This window comes from Kryptolebias marmoratus, linkage group LG10 (genome assembly GCF_001649575.2).
Source record: "Kryptolebias marmoratus isolate JLee-2015 linkage group LG10, ASM164957v2, whole genome shotgun sequence".
Taxonomy (NCBI): Eukaryota; Metazoa; Chordata; class Actinopteri; order Cyprinodontiformes; family Rivulidae; genus Kryptolebias; species Kryptolebias marmoratus.
In genome coordinates this window covers 15,576,608-15,596,307 of record NC_051439.1, presented here as the reverse complement: position 1 = coordinate 15,596,307, position 19,700 = coordinate 15,576,608, and the positions used below count along the sequence as shown (strand labels likewise).

Genomic DNA, 19,700 nt, shown 5'->3' with positions numbered 1-19,700 from the left:
CCCCCCCAGCCCCGATAGCGGCACATGCATATATTAAGTGTGATTAAACGCTGTGCAGTGCCTCCATCAAGTGCTTTCTAATGGGCTTTTTTATGACATGAATTAGTCATAATGGGAGAGCGCCACAGTAGAAAAACACCAACCGATGTTGTTGTTGTTCTTGTTGTTGATTTGGATTTTTCAGTATTCACACGAGAGTTTGTGCTTCTGTTGCTTAAGGTGGATGAGGGGGACATTTTATTTATTTTTTTCACAGTACGGACGAGTTAGGTGAAGGTATTCAACGTCTCTAGACTCTCTGTTCTGTGAGTCTGCATGCAGAACACATTTCTGACTCGCTTAAAAAGGTGCGACAATCAAAAAGTGAATTTATTTCTGCGTCTTGACTCATGCGAGGCTTTTTAGGGAACACGTAGGCAGCACTGAAGGAGTCTATATTCCCCCCTCTTTGTAGGGAAATGGGGACAGATAAGCGTGGATTTTGTGTTTCTTCACCATGTCGCTCCCCTGTGCACCTCGGCCCCCATAGAGGGATTACATATGTATCATCAGCCGTGCTCTATGACTAATTACATCTGTGAGATGAGATTATGGGGAGGTTTACCAAACCAATCCCTCCTCTCAGGCAATGTGCATCGCTTCCAACATGTGGTATTATATGATGTGTGTAAAAAGAAAGAATGATGCCAGTTAGGCCAGAATTGACTGACATGTAAATCACACACACAAACAGCGCTACATCTTGCACCAGAATTACTCCCCCTCTGTGTCCTGTCATGTTTTGCTTCCATCATTCTGTTCCTTTAACACACAATCAGTTCTCAGCCTTTTATTTCTTGACTGTACTATTGTGTCCTCACATTTTATTTCTCCATTTTGTATCTTTGATTTCTCCCATGGTTGTCCTGGCGGTACTCATCAGGAGATGGACTTAATAGTTCCAAGCGCAGTGTTACCTTTCAGCCTTCGGCCTATCTGGCATGAAATGCTACACTCTGCCTTTAGTCTCTCTCTCTCTCTCTCTCTCACTCTCTCTCTCTCTCTCTTTCTCTCACACACACACACGAATGGCTAGCATTCACCAGGTTGCAGATAAGCCCCCTCTGATGTCACTTGCAACACCATGTGATGAGCCGCCAGAGATAGAGAGGGGAGGCTGAGTGAGCGGCATTGATTTCCGCCGTCACCATGGCAACAAATAACAAGATCCTCTCCAAAAGCACACCTTAATTAGTTAAATTATGACTTGTGGGATAAGAAGAGGGAGAACGAGAGGGAAAGGAGGGAGGGGGGATTAGTAGAAGAGAACAGCAGCAAGATATTTTTTTTTTCTGATGCTACGTGCTCATCCTAAATCTTTTAGAAGAGCTGTTTGTTTGATCAGGGATATGCTGTGTCTTTTTAGCATGGCTTTCAGAAGTACATGCTTCTTTTTTTTTTTTTTTTTGAAGCCATAAAGGAGGACGGCAGTGACAGACTGCCAAATATCATCTCTGTCATTATGTGACTTCTGTTCCTCTGCAGCTTCCACTGTTACCGGCTTCTCCCCACAGCCTGTCATTACATTGCGGCTCTAACTTCATTCATGTCTGCTAGATCTAATAACATTTTGCTCCTCTGTGTGTGGTAGGCAGGGAAACTACCAAGGCCCAAGCATCAACCAAGGGAGCGCCATCTCCTACACTCAGCCAACGAGCAACAATAGTTCAGCTACAGGAAACGGACAAGGTCCGGGCTACAGTATTCCTCCTTCAGGTATCTAATTAATGTCAACTAGCACAGCTTATTTTACAGTCTGTTACTGAAGTGTGGATCATTTTCAGCTGGCAAACAAATTATGAAAATACATACTGATAATCCAAATGCTGATAGCTGAGATTTTAAATTACAGCTCATAATTTTCATCTGTTTTGCTTGTAGCTGAGCCCATGTTTGCAGCATTTTAGCAAAACTTACTGGTTGTTTTTAATTTTTATAGATGCTGCATTGTTGCTCACTTACATCAAAGAATATTTTCAGTCCCATTAAAACAGGCTGCTAACATTTGAAGTAAAAAATGTCCAGTATTTAAAACAAACAAACTGCAGTGCCAAAAGGCACAGTGAAACAGCGTTAGTTTTTCCCATTTAACTGCAGCGCACTACAGAGAAATAAAAGGGAAGCCTTGCATCAAGACACTGTTTTCTGTTATGAAGAAATATGCAGGTGACACTATTAAAAGTAGGATTTAAATTCTTCGGATAGAAGCATAATAAAGATATGCGTAATGTCAGCTGCCAGGTTCTTTTGAATGCAAATCTTCTATTGTTTCATCACCTTTTGAATTTGTGAAAATGTGAATAGTTTCTCCAAAACTGAGAGAATACAGCAGCTCAGTTTGCTTTAATTAGAGTTCTTTGTGTTGTGTTTTCAGTGTTTGAGATGAACAGTCAGACGAGCCTAAAGAGACCTTGAAACCTAAAAACATTGCAGCTGTGACATTTTGTGACTTTTTCAACAAAATTGTATACCTCAATGTTGAATAGTTTTTTATCCTAAACAAAGAAAGTATGATTTAGAGAGTTAAAAGTAAGGCAATAAAAGTTTATATATGTGCTGTTCTGAAAGCATACATTTTAATTATAAAACTTTACTCAAAACTTAAGGAGGGTTTAAAATCAAATTAAATTTACATAGGAAGCTTACTCTGCTTGTAATTTTTTGTCTCAGCATTGTAAACTTCTGTAAAAAGGATCGTCTGAATACATTTTGTAAATGTTTTTTCTTCTTCCTGTTTGGTCTCTCAGGAGATGGCATAATGAGCCCAGATGGTAAACTAAAGTTGGACGTCAAAGATGATGGCGGCCCCAACAGCGAAACACACAAACCAAAGGTACCTCCCTAACCCTCTTACTTTTAATAATTTATTATCATTTATTGTCGCTTGCCACCGAAAGACACAAAGCGAGTAATGATGTTTGTGGGAGTGTCTGTTTGTGTGTCTGTTAGAAAAATATCTGATGACCCACTTCAAGGAATGCTAGGCCTTTAGTTGTGTTTTGGCTTTTTTATCTAAATGAATTAATCCAAACCTGATCAGCCCATGCTGCTTCAGCACAGTGGGCTTCTTCTCTCTGTTGTTTTCCCACCATATTTAATGATTTGTTTAACATTTACCATTCTTAATGCTTCCCTCGCTTTGCTTTTGCCCGCAGCACTCTCCACTTGCTGATGTTTCAGCAGCTCGGGCTGCAATAAAGAGAGAAACTAAAAGGGAAACCGAGGGCTCGGCATCTGCAGCACACACACACACGCGCGCGTTCAAACACAACACAGACGCAGAACGTACAGTGCAGATGAACACAAGAAGACCCGCACTCTGCGATTCACTTCCACAACAGGCGCAGCTCTTCCTCTGCGCCTCGTTTTGTCTCAATACACAATGCTGATTTCTCATTTTGACCTACAATAGTAGCTCGGCAACAACAAAACTCAGCTCTTTGCTCTTTTCTGCCCCCGCCCCTTGTTTTTTGCGCACACATGCACTCACGCCTCCATCACAACCACTACACGACTTTTCCCTCCAAATCCCTGTCTTTTCTTTTGCTGATTACGGTAGTAGGGCCTTTTGAATTATTTAAGGCAGCCCGAGCAGCCAGAAAGAACCCCAGTGCTCCCCGAAGAGATGATCTGTCTGCCAAGAAAGAGAAAACGAGTTAGAGATTCAGACAGAGAGACAGCCAAAGAGAGGCCCAGAAAGATAAGGTTTTGCTGACATGAGCATTCTGTACGCAGACGAGAAGCACTTGTCAAGCTGTTGTTCCCTCTTTTGCAGTGTCTTCAACACACTTACACACACACAGAAGAACCCAACAGAAACTTGCTCACAGATGTATGTTCATGAGCACGGAGTGATTTACACAAAGTGGAATTTGTATCAATTTGATTTGCATTTATGTTGAATCTCTTATGCCAACAAATTGATCCATTCCTTTTATAGAATGTGCACTAATTCGCAGTAACATCTACTGTGGGCATAAAATATAGTTCTTGTTAAAAGCTGTACTCACACATAATTTAAACCTGCATTTATTGTATCATGCTTAGAAATATGAAACTGTTTTGTACCATACTATATAAAAATATAGATTAAGAAATCACTGAGAAAGTTATTTATGCATAGCTTTTACCATAAAAGCTTGTACAACCTAATTTTCTTTAAAAACAACAAAACCTAATGCTGTTTTAAATATAACTAAAACTGAAATGTCTAATTTGCACACCGGTTTAAGTCTTTGTTTCACTGAAAATGGTACAAAAATGCCAAATAAATAAAAAAAACTGGTTTTATTAATTTCTGTTGAAATTAAAATGGTCATTTTAGATCTACGCCAGTAACGTGACAGAAACATATTTACTGATGGGCAAAATCAGTTCTTCTTTTATTAAATATGGAAGAATTTGGGGGATTTATTTACAGGTAACACTGCACTAAAGATTTTTACATGTTGTTCGGTTTTTAAATGTGTGTTCTGGTAAGGGGTCAGATGGTCACTCACCTTTTTACTCAGCCAGACAGGATCCATAGTTTTGAAATGGAATCTAAACTTGTTTCATTCAATCTGTGCATTGTAAAGAAAAAACTACAAACCATATCTGTATTTTAAATTTGAAGTTGGAAAGTGTTGTCCTTAAATTACCCCGTTCCAACTTCTTTAAATGTGTCTCAAGCATCAAACTCGTACTTTTTAAAAAGAAAAAAAGAGTAATTGGTAACATTTATTATGTGTTCTTTGTGCTGTGTTCAGTTGACTTTTTTTTTTTAATTAAGTTTCTCAAATCCTTATATTTTACAAGCACTCTTTGCTGTTTATCGAAGCCCAAACACAGCAGTGTGTTTCATGCTGGTTTTGTGTTTTGGACCAAGTTTTAAAAGCAGGATGCATTGGTGAGCGGCTGCAGTGGAGCATAAAGTTAAATACATCTCCCTGAAATGTCACTGGTGTCACTTCAACAGCTTCAGGATGGTTACATGAACAATAACAGCAGCAGCGCGTCCCAGCCAGCCACTCCAGGTGGGACCCTACCCATGCCCTCCCCCCTCTCCCCCAGCCCCGCCAGCCTGTCTTCATACCACGGAGATGACAGCGACAGCATCAGCAGCCCACCCTGGCCTCTCAAGACCCCCTCCAGCCCCGTAAGAACGAGAACTTGTTTGTTTGATGGTTTTGTGGAGATACTTTGGCCGAATAAATGCAAAATTTAATAGTTTTACATAGTGTTTTTGAAACTGTGTAATTGTTGCGTGTAACAGAATTGCTTTTTTTCTAATCAAAACCATGTTTCTGAACCTGAACTAAAGCCAGGCGTTGTTTAGGATTAAACTTCGTTCATCAATTTGAATTTAAAGGCATGTAAATCTGCTAAAACACAGGCTGCACTCTGAACCAAAGGCTCTGAAGAAGTGTTTATTTTTTACTCGGTCAATCAGCCGTTCACACTGTATAAATAACAGATAAATTTTTAATGATCGAGACTGGTTGAGTGGGTTGTTGTAGCAGAAAACAGCAACAGGAAAATAAACTGCAAATTGTGTATTGTGCTACTGCTTCTCTGCTCTGCTACTCAGCTTTTTCTTATCGTTTGTCTTTCGCCAGAAAGTCAACCCAAACTCCTCCTCCTCCATCGGCGGCGAGCGAATCAGCCGGCTGTACGAGCTGGGTGCAGAGCCCGAGAGGCGAGCTTGGGTGGAGCGGTATCTGACCTTCATGGAGGAGCGGGGCACGCCTGTCACTCAGCTTCCAGTTGTGGGCAAGAAACCACTGGACCTGTGGAAGCTCTACATGGCTGTTCGGGAGATCGGAGGCCTCGCCATGGTAACGCATGAGTTGAAGTAGAGATGGTGGGATAATATTAGGGATAAAAGATGTTGCATTCCTTAAAATAGCACCTATTTTGCTTCTTGTGCAGTAAAGCCACCTCCCTCTTATCATTTACACATGCTGCTTTAGTATTCTTCATCAGTACGCCGTGTAGCTAAATGGCACATGGCGCGCTTGAAAATGTTAAGAGATGTGCTCAAGAGAAAGAGATACATAAATTATTTCTGAACAACCTACTCGTGGATCTGAGACCCTGTGTGTTTTACAAGAAAAAAAGTTTTAAATATAGTCTTGCAAGTTTTTAAAGTGGACAACCAAGAGTTGCAGAGAAAAGCATGAGCACTCTGTGGCTGCACATCCTCCACAACGGCTTCACACGAGATTATTCAACCGGACTGCAGAGAATTGTAGTTCAATAAGCCCTGGCTCATGTGTGGTGCTCCGTTTCACCCCAAAGGTGCTAGCAGGTCAATTTCTTTCACAGCAAAATAAAAAATATATATAATATTAATATTTGTATGAATCATTTCTACCCTTGAACAAACAGGTTTTCTGAAATATGTGGAAATGTTGAAGTTTTTCCTCCGTGAAACAATAAATAGATCCTCAAACCACACAAAAAAGAGCTCAAGAATAAAAGTAGGTGGCGAGCATAGATAAAGCTTTTATTGTACCCTAGTATTCATTTGTTTTTATGTTAAAACCACAAAATCAAAACTAGAAAATTAATTTTCTGTGAAAACGCAGTATAAACACTGACTTTGTTGAAGATGTTGTTAAAGGAGCAAAACACTTGCTAAAAGCTAAAAGGAGCAAAAAGCTAGTTAAAATCTAAATGTAGGAAAAGGCTAGCTAGAAGCTAAAAGTAGCAAAACTACATAAAAGCAGTAAAAGGGTAGCTAAAAGTAACTAAATCCTTTAAGTAGTAAAATTTTAGCTTCAAAACTAGAAATCTGCATGTTTGCCAATTTTAAACAGCATAATTTTTGGGAAGGAGCTGATGAGATTTGTATGTATTGTATTTCTATGGAGAAAATATTTGTATATAAAGTTTAATACTTTGAAAAATATAAATGTTGCAAAAAAAAAAAAAGTCATAGCACCCATCATCTGAATGAGCTGAACGATTTGATACACTGTATGAGTGTTAGAATGGCCCAAAGTATGCAGAAGTAGTTAAATTGAACAAAACATCAGAAAATAAATAAAACAGCTGAAAAACCATCACCCTTCATAATACTTTACTTTCTGACAAAACGACATGAGCACAACAAATTAAACACGAAATACCATCATTATCAATGCTATCCTCATATGGGATTGTCCCAATCTGTTAAAACTACTCAGGTGAACAAAAACAAGAAGTGGCGCGAGCTGTCCAGCACCCTGAACGTCGGTACGTCCAGCAGCTCTGCCAGCACCCTGAAGAAGCAGTACATCCAGTTCCTGTTCGCCTACGAGTGTAAGATGGAGCGAGGAGAGGAGCCGCCGGCCGACAGCAACAGCGGCAGCAGCGTGACTGAAGGGGACAGCAGGAAGCAGGTCAAGATCCAGCCGCCCTCACCTGGTACGCTTTCTCTCCCATTTTATTAATGGCTCGCCCATCTGTCAGCGGCCACATGACAGATGCTGTTGATCAATCCAGATTTCCTCTGTGAACCAAAACTCAAAGTTGTTTCCATCCTTAAATCTCACTTGAAACGATGCATCAGATTCATTCACGAGTTGAAACAAATTCTCTATAATCTGACCCTTCAGTGACATGGCTTGTAAGGCTTCAGTTATATTTATTCTTCCATTCAAGATAAAAATAGCAGGAGAAAAAACTACACAAGTGCATTAACTCCACTTAATTTTCACTCGATTCTCTTGGGTTTTATCTGTTTTGATAGGATGATTTGTAGTTTAATAGAGGTGAGTTATGACACAACTGCTCCTTGCACTTCCAACCTGAGACTTGCCTTTATTTGATTACAGCACAAGGAGGTTAAGTAATATTATTTTGGTGCACTACCACAACACAAAAGGTGCTTTTTGTTTGCGAGTTACCCGTTTCACACCGCGTGTCCCTGCGCACAATTATGAAGTGAGGGAGATTCGGTGCGAATGGAGAGGTGAGGTCGCATCTCTAATTTGCAGAGGAGATGAGAAAAGTGACCCTTGCTTTTAAATAGGACACCGGAGCTCTTCACCTACTTGAGACACTGCAGATTGCTTTTCCTGGAGGGCAGGAAAGAGCATCTGCCTTCATTTGCATTCACACATGCACACATACGTGCTCATATAGTGAACACGGACGCAGATAAACACATTTAAATACATTTATGTTCCAACTCTCTCACAGGACTTTATCATTCAGGCTTCCTCTCATCATTAGGAGGATCTAAACAGAAGTTTCACAGGAAGTTCATAATGTGACAGTCCAGTTCTTTTTATTTTAGGCTTGTCTTTGAATAAATGCAGATGAATCATAACTCGAAGCTGCTCTTTATGCAGCACTTGATGAAATGAAGGCACCAAGCCTTGGATATTTTCTTGCCACCTGACAGATCAGGCAGTCTTTATACAGCAAGAACAGAACAGAACTCTTAGCTCTACTATAATGACACCGATGCCATTTTAGACATGAAATCTGACTTTTACAATTGTAACAAACAAAACCTTCAGATGAGCTTCTTTCCTCTTGTGTTTTAAACCTTCCCTGGACCCATTTTCTTCTTCTTCTTTGCCACATATACTGTATGTCCAGCATTCAGAGCTGGTTTAGTGCTTATTTAGGTGTAAAATCAGCCATTTAAGGTTTTGTTTTGCTGATTTTCATCCTTTAAAACTTTCCACTTCTGAGATGCTCCCAGCTTGACGTGATCCCCGATGGACATGAAGGGATTTACAATGAGTATAAATTGTGTCTGAATTTTGCCAGAGCTGCAGAAAAAGCCTCAATTCATATGATGTAAAAGCTGACAGGAGCAAGGTTTCTGCAGGACAGTTCTGCTGCAGTTTGTCTCCTCTGGTTGGACTGATCTGAAAGCCCCACTACAATCATAACTTTAAATCTACTATCTTCATTATAAGAAGGGAAACTTTACGCACTTAGACTTGCCTACAATCTGATAGGTAATAGACGCAGTTATGATGTTAAAACTTTAGAAATAAATATTGTAATGGAAAAACAGAAGTTTGACAGATTCAAGTGCTTGAAGTAAGAAAACCTCCATTTGTTCCCTTTGTGCTTCTTGCTGTTGATGGGCTCTGCTCCACTGTCAGCTCTGTACAAACTGCCCTCCTGACTCCCTGCCAACCTATATATAGACTGACAGCTCAGTGATGTCACTGAAGGAGTCTGTCCGGCGGCTTGGTGGGGGTGGCGAGGAGTGTGAGCGTGTTCATGCGGTGGGGAGTGATTAATGAGGACTGGAATGTAGAACATAAACAAACTCGACCTCACCGTCACCTTTCATTCACAAAACCAGCTCAGCTGACTGACTTTTTTTTTTTAATCCCTCCCTCCCTCTTTAACCACTACCACTCCACTGGATTATGTCACCCGCTGACACACATGCAAGCTTTTATGTCTTCTGCGCACACACACGTTTTTTTTTCTCTTTGTCATTTTTTTTTCTTCTTCTGCTAAATGTGGAGCAAAGGGCACTTAAGTTCACACTCGTCTCCATCTTCATTCCTCCGCTCCTCTGTTTTACAGATCTGTCTGACTGCTCACCTGCTCTTGAAGAATGGCAAACCTCTTAACCTTGACGAACCCCACCATTGTTTCCTCTTCCCCGTGTGTGCATGTGTGTGCATATTCATTTAGTCTGACACCGGGATAGCCCAGGAAGTGAAGAATCCCTAATGCTCGCTGACCCGTCATTGCCCTCCTTCCTACCTCTCCTCATCATCATGGGACTCCATCTACCTCTGTCTGTCTCTCTTCCTCTCAGTCTCCTGTGATGAAGAGGCAGGGGGTATCATTGAATAATTCAGAATTAGCATGAATTTTTAAAGCTCAAGTTTTACGGGGGGCTTTTTTCTGAGGAAATGTGGCGCAGGGAGAGGCCACTGAGGCTGTTCCAGGGAAAGGCTTCTTACGCTAAATGCTCATTAGGACACTTTCATGTTCTCTCACTGTCTTTGTCATCTTTTAGCTGGAACAGTTCCCATTTTCCATTCATTCTGGGAATTTGTATCACTTGGTTTTTATCTGGTTGGGGGGTTCTTTGTGTGCGTGGCTCTTGTAACTCTGCGCTCCTATAATTTCCCAGTAATCTGAGCTGAGAATTTCACAGAAATGTGGTGTCATAACAAAAGAGCACACTAACCCAATTTTAACCTCAGTCTGGATCTCATTGTGAAGGGTAGTATTTTTTTTTTCCCCAAGCAGGCTTTTAACAGCACAAGCTTTCTGAAGCTTTTCAATCACGTTTAGTGGATGCATTTCTAAAGTGTCTGCTTGTGTGTTGGTAAATTTTAGACACTAAATTTTATTTTATTTGAGCCTTCGAGCTCCGAGTTCAAAGTGCACCAAATAAAAACCAGCTAAACGAATTTTAAACACCTTTCAAATTAATTGTTGTGCTGCTTCTACGGCTCAAGTGGGCAAATTTCTCTTCCCCTCTCCTTGCTGTGCCTGCTGCTCCTTCACTCCTTCCTCTGTTGGCCTCTCTTCAACAGTCCCCGTGTTCCCATCTCCTCTACCCTTGTGCAGTGTGTTTGTTCGGCTCAGTTCTCATGTCAGGCATCACTCTGAGTGCTTTGGACTTAAGCCCAAAGTTATCTCCCTAATACAGCACCTTGCTGCGGCGAAATCCCACTATGGCCGCTCTAACTCGAACCAGCTTCAAGATCACAGCAGAGGACGTGGGGTACCCCTGCAGTCTGAATGAGCAACAGTTTTTAGGGAGAACTCTGAGAATCCTTCAGGTTTAGTAATAATGCTTCTTTGGTCTCCCAGCTAATTCAGGCGGCTCTCTCCAAGGTCCACAGACGCCCCAGTCCTCTGGCAGCAGCTCAACAGCAGAGGTAGTCGGCGACCTGAAACCACCCACACCTGCCACCACCCCGCTGGGACAAGTCACTCCGCTGCTCCCCAACAGGTACCACAGCCTCCACTGAATCAGCTGCTTTCAGCGGCTCTGCTGCTGTTAATTCCTTTAAATGCTCACCCACAGTGTATATATTGTCTCCAAAAACCAGTTTAATGAGGAGCAGAAAACAAATCTTTGATTTCAGATGCTTGATCCAGACTTGGAGTTTTCTGTTCTTCATCTCTGCTGATTTTAATTATAAACCATGACAGCTGTATGCAACACCTAGCAGGAGAGTCAAAGGCTTTTGTTTGCTTTCTTCATGATATAATGTGAAAGGGAGAAAAATCATATTTAACAAGTGTTGTCTAACCACGACAATGCCTGCAGTTTAGTCTTTTAAGCCTTTTTAGACACAGGATAAACAGTTTAAAGGGAAAAAAAACAACAATCTTTAGTTAAAAATAGAACTGAGATGCTTGGGCTTAATTATTTAATTATTACTTTGCACATTTTTACTCACTTTCAAGATAATTTAACGTGATTGTGAACAGTTTACCTAAAAACATAAGACTTTGCTTCATTTTGTAAAAAAATATAAAATAAAACACTTTCAATAATCATGTAAATATACCTTTAAATATAATAGCATGGTAAAACTGTAGGTTATTCCTTGGTGTTTTTACATTGTGGATTGTTTCATCTTAAAGGTAAAGATTTTGCTCAGACTTTACACATCAATTTATAGATTCTATTAATTGTTAAACTACAAAGGAGCATAGGGAGTCGATAACTAATACAGTTAGGTCATTATTTATTGCAGTTTATATTAAAAAGGATCAAATGTATAACCGATGTAATGAATTAATTCTTTTGCTTTTAACTAAATAATTATATGTAACATTTTTTCTTTATCCCTCAGAGCTCACCAGACTTCTGTTTGTTCTGTCCATGATGTGCACTCCTCCCATAATTCCACGTTTTCCTCATTTGTCCAGGAGCAGTGTGAGCGTGCAGGACCCCTTCTCGGAGGTGAGCGACCCGGCCTTTCAGAAGCGGGCTACCAGCCTGCCCCCCTCGGCTCCCTACCAGCAGGGCCTCAGCATGCCTGACATGATGATGAGGATGCAGTACGACGCCAAGGACCCCTTCGCAGGGATGAGGAAGAGTGAGTGAGGCACACGCTGTGGAAGCCACTCACCAAACAGACTTTTTTTTATTATTGTGCTTTATGTGAATACACTTCTTTTTGTTTTTGCTTTTTTTTTTGTCTACGGGCAAAAAAGAAAAAGTCTTTTTTATCATATTAAATTATGTTCACCAAACTTAGATGAAACAAGATTTAAATCTGAAACTTACACGGTTCTTTCTCTAAATGACACATGTGTCCCGGAGCCATTTGTCTTTTATGTGTCTCGTTGGTCTAATTTATTGTCAAATCACCGTGTTGACCCAGATCAGGACAGATGTTTGTGTGTTTTATTACTAAAAGTCTTAACGGAGATAAGAACTGTTTGTTACACCACACATCCGTTTATCAAAAACCCACCATCTCGTCTGATGTTCCTGTAGCCTAGCCTTCATCTCATCCTTATTCCACTCATCCTTTTCATCCTTCCCACCCTGCTGAGATGCACCTGTTTTGACCAAGTCGTGTGGTTTAGTTTTCAGAACAAACAGTAGTTTCAGAAATGACAGCGGCTCCTCTGAAGGCTGAAGAGAATGGAGTCTGAATGAATAATGTGGTGGATGGTAGCTGCATAACAACACTTAGACTCTAAAGTATAGGTGGAGAATATTCATAGAGGTATGCTGCCACCTGCTGGTAAAAATACAGTATTATTCATTTAAAGCTACATATTTACGCTCCTATTTTTATTTTTCTGTTTATTTGTATTGGTATTACAAAAAAAAAACATCTGCTTATTTTTCTTTTGGCTGTTTGATTTTCTGGGGTCACCACAGCGAGTCAAACTCCTCCATCCAACTCCGTCTTCTCTTCGAGTTTATTTCAACCTCCTTCCTTTCTTCTTCTACAGTGGCAGGAGCTGATCCTTACATACCAAGCCAGATGCCCAGTGGTGGTATGCCTGACATGTATGGTCGGCCGCCGTCAGGCCTAAGCATGAGTCAAAGGTCACAGTATCCGTACGGGTCAGGCTATGACAGGAGGTACGCATACAAAGCTTCTGGTGATGAATATGAAGAACTGGATCAAAAAATTAGTTGTTTTTTTAAGACGGAAGGCTGTTCTGTTTAATCCTTAGATCAGACCATATGATGGGGATGGAGGGGACCATGGGCCCCCCAGGCAGTCAGAATAACATGGGGCACTCCAACAGTGAAGGCAGCATGTACTCTCCCAGCAGATACCCCTCCCAGCAGAGGTCAGTGAGCTCATATTTAGCTGCTTCTGTTTGCATAAAAGTCTAACACATTACTGAAGGATTTTGTTGGTTATAAACTGGTGAGAGATGCATCTTTTTCAGCTTTGTCTCCTTGTGTTGCAGACACGATGGTTATGGCCAGCAGTATTCCAGCATGCCATATGGGATGCATCCGTCTGGGATGTATCCACAGCAACAGGTAGGAAACAGCTCAGCACTTTGCTCTCAGTATGCTTAATCTGACAGTTATATTAAATGTCATGATTTTTAGCAAGAAAACTTTAACACAAAGATTTCAAATGAATAGCATTATTCAATAAACAATACTGAAAAATTTCTTTTCTTTTTTATTTTCTTGTTTCTTGTTATCACTTCTGTTATGATAAATATTACTAAGATGAAAATTAGCAACTGATAAGAAAAATGCTATATATTTTGACACCACAATTTAGCACACAATAAAAAAAGTAAACCTATAATTCTATATTTTTGTCCACACATTTAGGTAATTTACATCCACAAAATAAAGAGGGGTAAATGTGCCCAGTACTGTCATATCACCAGAAAGCTGATGTGTACATAAAATATTACAATTTTAAATGTATGTAATGGTAGTAATTGTTTAAATTATGAGAATACATGCCCTATGGAAGTGTGTTTTCATTGAACAAGTCATCACTAAGAAGATCTTTGCTTCATCAGGGCTACAAACGGCAAATGGATGGAATGTATGGCCCCCCACCCAAGAGGCATGAGAGTGACATGTACGCCATGCAGTACACCAACCAGCAGCCGGACATGTACAATCACTACGGTGGTGGGTACTCAGGCCCAGAACACAGACCAATCCAGGGACAGTTCCCCTACCCCTACCATCGCGACCGTATGGCCCCATCGGGCCAGAGCCAGCACAGTATGATGGGTGGGGGCCCCACTCCTAATCCCGCTGCTGATGGGCCGAACATGTGGCCTTCAAGAACAGACCTTGGCTATCCCTACCACAGCAGACAAGGACCGCCATCACAAATGCCGCCGTATGGCTCCATCTGCAGAGACGACATGGACGGTCGGCCCGGGCAGGACCAGTGGCACCGCCAGTCTCCTTACATGTCATCATCAGGTGGCATGACCCCCCTGTCTTCACGCCAACCATCATCTTATTCCAACTCCCCATCCATGGCCAATCATCTGCCTAGAGCCCCCAGCCCAGGGCCCTTTCATCGCTCAATGGACCCTCGAATGTCCCCCAGTAAAGCCCCATTCATGTCACCCATGAAGATGCCTAAACCTGGGCTGGCTATGATGGGCGCACAGAGCAGTGGACCCATTGGTCAGTTTCCTCCAAACCTGAGGAGGGACCTCAATTACCCCCCAGGGTCAGTTGAAGCCACCTTACCACTTCTCAAGCCTCGACGCAAACTCAACTCTAAGGACTGTGGTAAGACAGAGCTCTCATTATGTCATTAGGTGTTTGTAAAACTGATTTAAGGCAGGATTTTTCAGCGTATGAAACTAACTCTAGCTGGAAATGAGTCATTTTTACATAGAACTAGATAATCTGCAGTGAAGTGTTCAGTACCCCGTGTCTGATTTGAACAAAGTCTGTCAAAGCTGCTTCATTCCTGATATTTGAACCTCAGGAACACCTGAAGCCTGGCGTGTAATGATGTCTCTAAAGTCCGGCCTGCTGGCGGAGAGCACCTGGGCTTTAGACACCATCAACATCCTGCTGTACGACGACAGCACCGTGGCCTCCTTCAACCTGTCCCAGGTAAAACCAGCCTGCTCAGTTATTACCTTTAATGACTGACAGAGCAGATTCTTTTAAACCCTTAAAGAAGTTTTAATTAGATTGAAACACCGGTATGCCATATAACGTTTTAATTCTGTCCAATAGATTTAGAATCTTGTAATTTTTTGTAAACAGTTAACTAGAACTAACAAAGTTCTCCCATTACATTACAAAAAACTATGCACATATTTGATTGACTTAAATAAAAATATGCATACATAACACAAATGGATTCAGTTTGTTAAATGGTTGATTCTTGTTGATAGTATTCAAGTCTAACATCTAAAAATAAGTTGAAATAAAATCAAAACTACATTTAACATTTATTTGCATGGTTACTGTATATAGATTTCTTTCAGAATTGAGCAAATTTCTCCTTTTAGTGTAACATATGTGGGTTAAATCATTAAAACTTATTAAGCCTGGTACTTCAGCAGCCCCGGCACCATCGGCACATACACTGATTATTTATTCTCCACACACTTACATCTGAGGAGTTACACAGATGTTGTTCAATTGAGAAAACAGTGACAAACTAAACAAACGATGTCATGCAAATGTGTATTGGTGAGTGTATATTGTAATTCTTTGTTATTTTTCACAACCACTTAGATCAATATACTGTAAGAGATCGTCTTTGTTTGTTTCTTTTTCTTGTTTTCTTGGTGAATTATTGATACTGATATTGAATTCTTGTTTGTTCAGTTGCCTGGATTCCTCGAGTTAATTGTGGAGTACTTCCGCCGGTGCCTGATTGAGATTTTTGGTATCCTGGAAGAGTTTGAGGTCGGGACAATGGCTCATAAAAACCATTTGGATTCGGATTCTGTCCAGACAGAAGAGCCTGCCCCTAATCAAGAAACAGACTCCACCGCCCTAACTGGACCTGAGTCATCCTCAGCAGCAGAAACGCAGGAGGAGCAGACGGCAGGCACAGAGGAGAAAGCTCCACCTGCCCCTGCAGAACCAGCTGAGGTGTGCGGCAAAAAGGAGGATTCAGATGTTGGTCCGAAAAAGAAGGAGAAGAATAACAAAAAAGAAGCAGAAGAAGAGAGGGAAAAAGAAATTAAAAAGGAGAGTTCAGACCATCCTCCCGCTGATTTAGAGCCTAAACCTAAACAAGCCAGCAAGTATGATAAACTCCCCATAAAAATTGTGCACAAAGGCGACCTGATTGAAGACCTGATTGAGCGTTTAGGTTACATCACTGAGTTTACCAGTGGGCTTCAACACTGGCAGGCAGGCGGGGGGGACTCCACCGCACACATTCAGACGCACTTTGAACCGCAGAGTGAACCACCTGTCAGGGAAGATAAAAAGGCAAAAAACGAGGACAAACAAGAAGACAAGATGGAAAATCGGAAACTGCTGAAGCATATCACTGCTACTATTGATGATGTTTTGTGTGCCAGGGTTGACGCCCTCTCTCATGCCCACCCGGCACGCTCTCTGCCATCTTACCCGTTCAGGGTGCATCCAGATGGGGAGGACGACCACATCACCCTTCTGGAGGACGAGCCCCGCTGCCTGGACGAGGCTCCGCTCTGCACCACCTCCGCTTGGCAGGACTCACTGTCCAAGAGATGCCTCTGTGTCTCAAACATTGTCCGGAGTCTGTCTTTCATCCCTGGGAATGACATGGAGATGTCACGCCATCCCGCTCTAGTTCTCCTTTTAGGCAGGCTGCTTCTGCTGCAGCACGTGCACCCAGAGAGGAACAGGATGGCCCTGAGCTATCAGAGAGACGAGCAGCAGGAGCGCGAGCTGTCAAGTAGCAAAGATGAGTGGTGGTGGGAGTGTCTGAGTCTGCTCAGGGAGAACGCCATGGTCACACTCGCCAATATCGCGGGTCACCTGGATCTTTCTTCCTATTCAGACACTATTTGCCTTCCTATCCTGGACGGCCTTCTCCACTGGATGGTTTGCCCCTCAGCTGAAGCCCAGGACCCCTTCCCGTCGGCAGCGCCACACTCCCAGCTCAGTCCCCAGAGGCTGGTTCTGGAGTGCCTCTGCAAGCTGAGCATCCAGGACGGTAACGTTGACCTGATCCTGGCCACGCCCCCTTTTAGCAGACAAGAGAAACTCTTTGCCATCTTGGTGCGCTGCGTGGGTCAGAGGAAGGCGCAGGTGTACAGGGAGATGGCAGTGGCTGTCCTCTCCCACCTGGCACAGGGAGACCCGACAGCGGCCCGTGCCATCGCCTTGCAGAAAGGCTGCGTGGGTAATTTGGTTGCCTTCTTGGAAGATGGAGTCAGCATGGCACAATACCAGCAGAATCCTCACAGCTTGCTGCACATCGGACACCCCCCCATGGACCCGCCTAGTATAAACATGATGTGCAGAGCGGCTAAGGGTCTGCTGGCCATGGCTAAGGTGGAAGAGAACAAGACAGAGTTTGTACTGTATGAAAGCAGATTATTAGACATCTCCATTTCCTCGGTGCTCAACACAGGAGTGGTGGCGATCGTTTGCCAAGTTCTGTTTCACTTAGGGAAGTTATGACAGAAGCAGAAGCAGAACTAACACGGCAGACACCAAGGTTAAAATGATATCCCTGTGGTTTTCTATTTTTATTTATTAAAATGACAGAAAATGTTTGTGTTTTTTAAAAGAAAATATCCACATTAGAAAATTAACTCTATAAATGTATAGCTTCTGGACCCTGTTGAAAAGAAATTGGGTTTGGGACTTGAAAGCTCATTTTAATACAAATATTTAATACTTGTATGTGTTGGTTGATTGTGTTTCTTTCTTTTTTTTCCTTCTTTTTATTTTTTGTTCTTGTTTATTTACTTTTTCAGCCAAAGCTGCCACCAGATGTTGGTGCTGAATTATGTGGTTCCTTTTGGGTTGATGAGATGTTTTCAGTTTTATAAGTATAAATATGCTCATCACCACTTTCTTAACGAAGCGTATTTATTTAAAACGTGACACTGTACATATGTTTGGACTTTTTTGGCCAACAGTTTGTGTGTGGGAGAATGAAAAAAACAGACTTTTTAAACTGAAATGTATATTGTCTCCATCGTTGGAAGATAAATTGTGCAATAGGACCAGAGCAAGTTGTCCCTTTCGAAAACAGCAGGATGTGAAGCGTCATGCGTGCTTCAGGCCAGGAGGTGGCAGCATTGCACCAGCCAATCAACAAAAAAGAAAAGCATCTGTCAAGAAATAAGTCTTTAATTTATCAGTCACAGCCTCGTTGACTTTTACCGTTGAACTTTGTGTTTCTGGCACCATTGTGTTATGTCTGTATTTTTTCATCACTGTGTATATAAACCTTTGTGCAATGAATGCACACAACTCTTTCAGTCTCCATCAAGCATAGCAGGAGATGGAACTTTGAGACTATTATAACAAATGCTTTTATTGTTGGTAAAATTTGGTATTGTTATTGTACATATTTTGTTAATTGGGTCAGATATTTGAACATGGCAGATGATGTTTCAATGTAAAAATTCTTGTATGCATTGTATTATAGCTGAGAAAACAATCGCTTTGGTAATTAAATGTGAAAGTGCCAGGGTGAGAAGATAACTCCATGAGAAAACTGAACATCTTTCCTTTTTTGTTACAGTCCTACATTCATGTCAGCTGGCTTATTCTTGAATCCTCTACAAAAACATGTGAAAAGAACCTTCAAAATGTCATGAAATGTCATTGTAAAATTTGCCTTTTTTCGTACGACTCCTCGTCTTTTCTTCCGTATACACATTTATACTCTGTGCTGCACATGTCACAAATAAATGTACAATGAACATTGTTAAGCACTGGAGACGTTGCATTATGTCCTGACAATCCTAGGCCAATAAACAAACATCAGTTGCTTACTTGAGCTATCGCTTTTGTGATTTTATTGAAGGTTTTATCAGAGCAGTGGCTTGTTTTTTCAGTTCTCACAGCACTGATAAATCATGCGTTTAGGAGTCCAAAGCATTCATGGATAAGAGGATCTTAAGTTTAGTTTTTTCTTAAATAAGGAACCCACTTTTGTGAGTTACTGGGAGTGTCTTGTTTGTTTTTTGTTTTTTTTTCTTCAGTTTTTTAAGAGCTTTCACAGGAATACAACTCCGCTTAGTTTTCATGTTAAATTTGTTTCCTTACATTCATCACTTTCATAACCATCATAGCTTTAAATGTTACAGTTTCTTAAAACTCGCACATAAATAATGGAAAATATAAGAAAACCAAAAACTGTGTTCTGCTACAGGTGTTTTATTTCCACGATCACAAATAACAAGACAATCTGTTTATTCTTCACCATGCTTCTGTAAAACATCAAGAAAGTCTTTTTTTTCCCAGAATAGTTACTTCCTTTACTTGGAATTTGGCGTCTCTTTCCCTCCCTTTGTCAGTGGGAGAGGGGAGCTGCGAGCTTCATATCAAATCCTATTTTAGGTTGCCTTCAATAAGAGCATTCCTGGGGTTGATAACAAGCAATAATCTGTCCGTTTATAGGCTGAGCCTCAAACCGTGACTGTTAGCTGGGTCATTTGTCAGAAAGATGCTCGCTCGCTCGCTCATCCTCATCTTATTAAAGTGTTACTGACACCTCAAAATAAGTCAAAGGAGGAGTGTGTGGGTGATAATGTGATGATGCGCATTTTGATGCCCTTTCAAATTTCAAGTCTAGCTG

The 19,700-nt window shown here is 41.4% G+C and overlaps 1 protein-coding gene across 2 annotated transcripts in view; it reads left to right on the top strand.

The window, feature by feature from the left end:
- LOC108236275 (AT-rich interactive domain-containing protein 1B) overlaps positions 1-18,899 on the top strand; it is a 156,158-nt gene extending 137,259 nt beyond the window's left edge. The window contains exons 9-21 of one of the 2 annotated variants that reach the window (XM_017416831.3): positions 1,631-1,755; positions 2,787-2,872; positions 4,997-5,176; positions 5,637-5,855; positions 7,209-7,428; positions 10,813-10,954; positions 11,884-12,053; positions 12,925-13,057; positions 13,153-13,272; positions 13,396-13,471; positions 13,975-14,710; positions 14,913-15,043; positions 15,770-18,899. In XM_017416831.3, coding sequence (XP_017272320.1) covers positions 1,631-1,755; positions 2,787-2,872; positions 4,997-5,176; positions 5,637-5,855; positions 7,209-7,428; positions 10,813-10,954; positions 11,884-12,053; positions 12,925-13,057; positions 13,153-13,272; positions 13,396-13,471; positions 13,975-14,710; positions 14,913-15,043; positions 15,770-17,566 — 4,135 coding nt within the window. In that variant the 3' untranslated portion in view covers positions 17,567-18,899. The remainder of the gene's footprint in view (positions 1-1,630; positions 1,756-2,786; positions 2,873-4,996; positions 5,177-5,636; positions 5,856-7,208; positions 7,429-10,812; positions 10,955-11,883; positions 12,054-12,924; positions 13,058-13,152; positions 13,273-13,395; positions 13,472-13,974; positions 14,711-14,912; positions 15,044-15,769) is intronic. The other variant, XM_017416840.3, reaches the window with a different exon arrangement.
- The last annotated feature ends 801 nt before the right edge of the window (positions 18,900-19,700 follow it).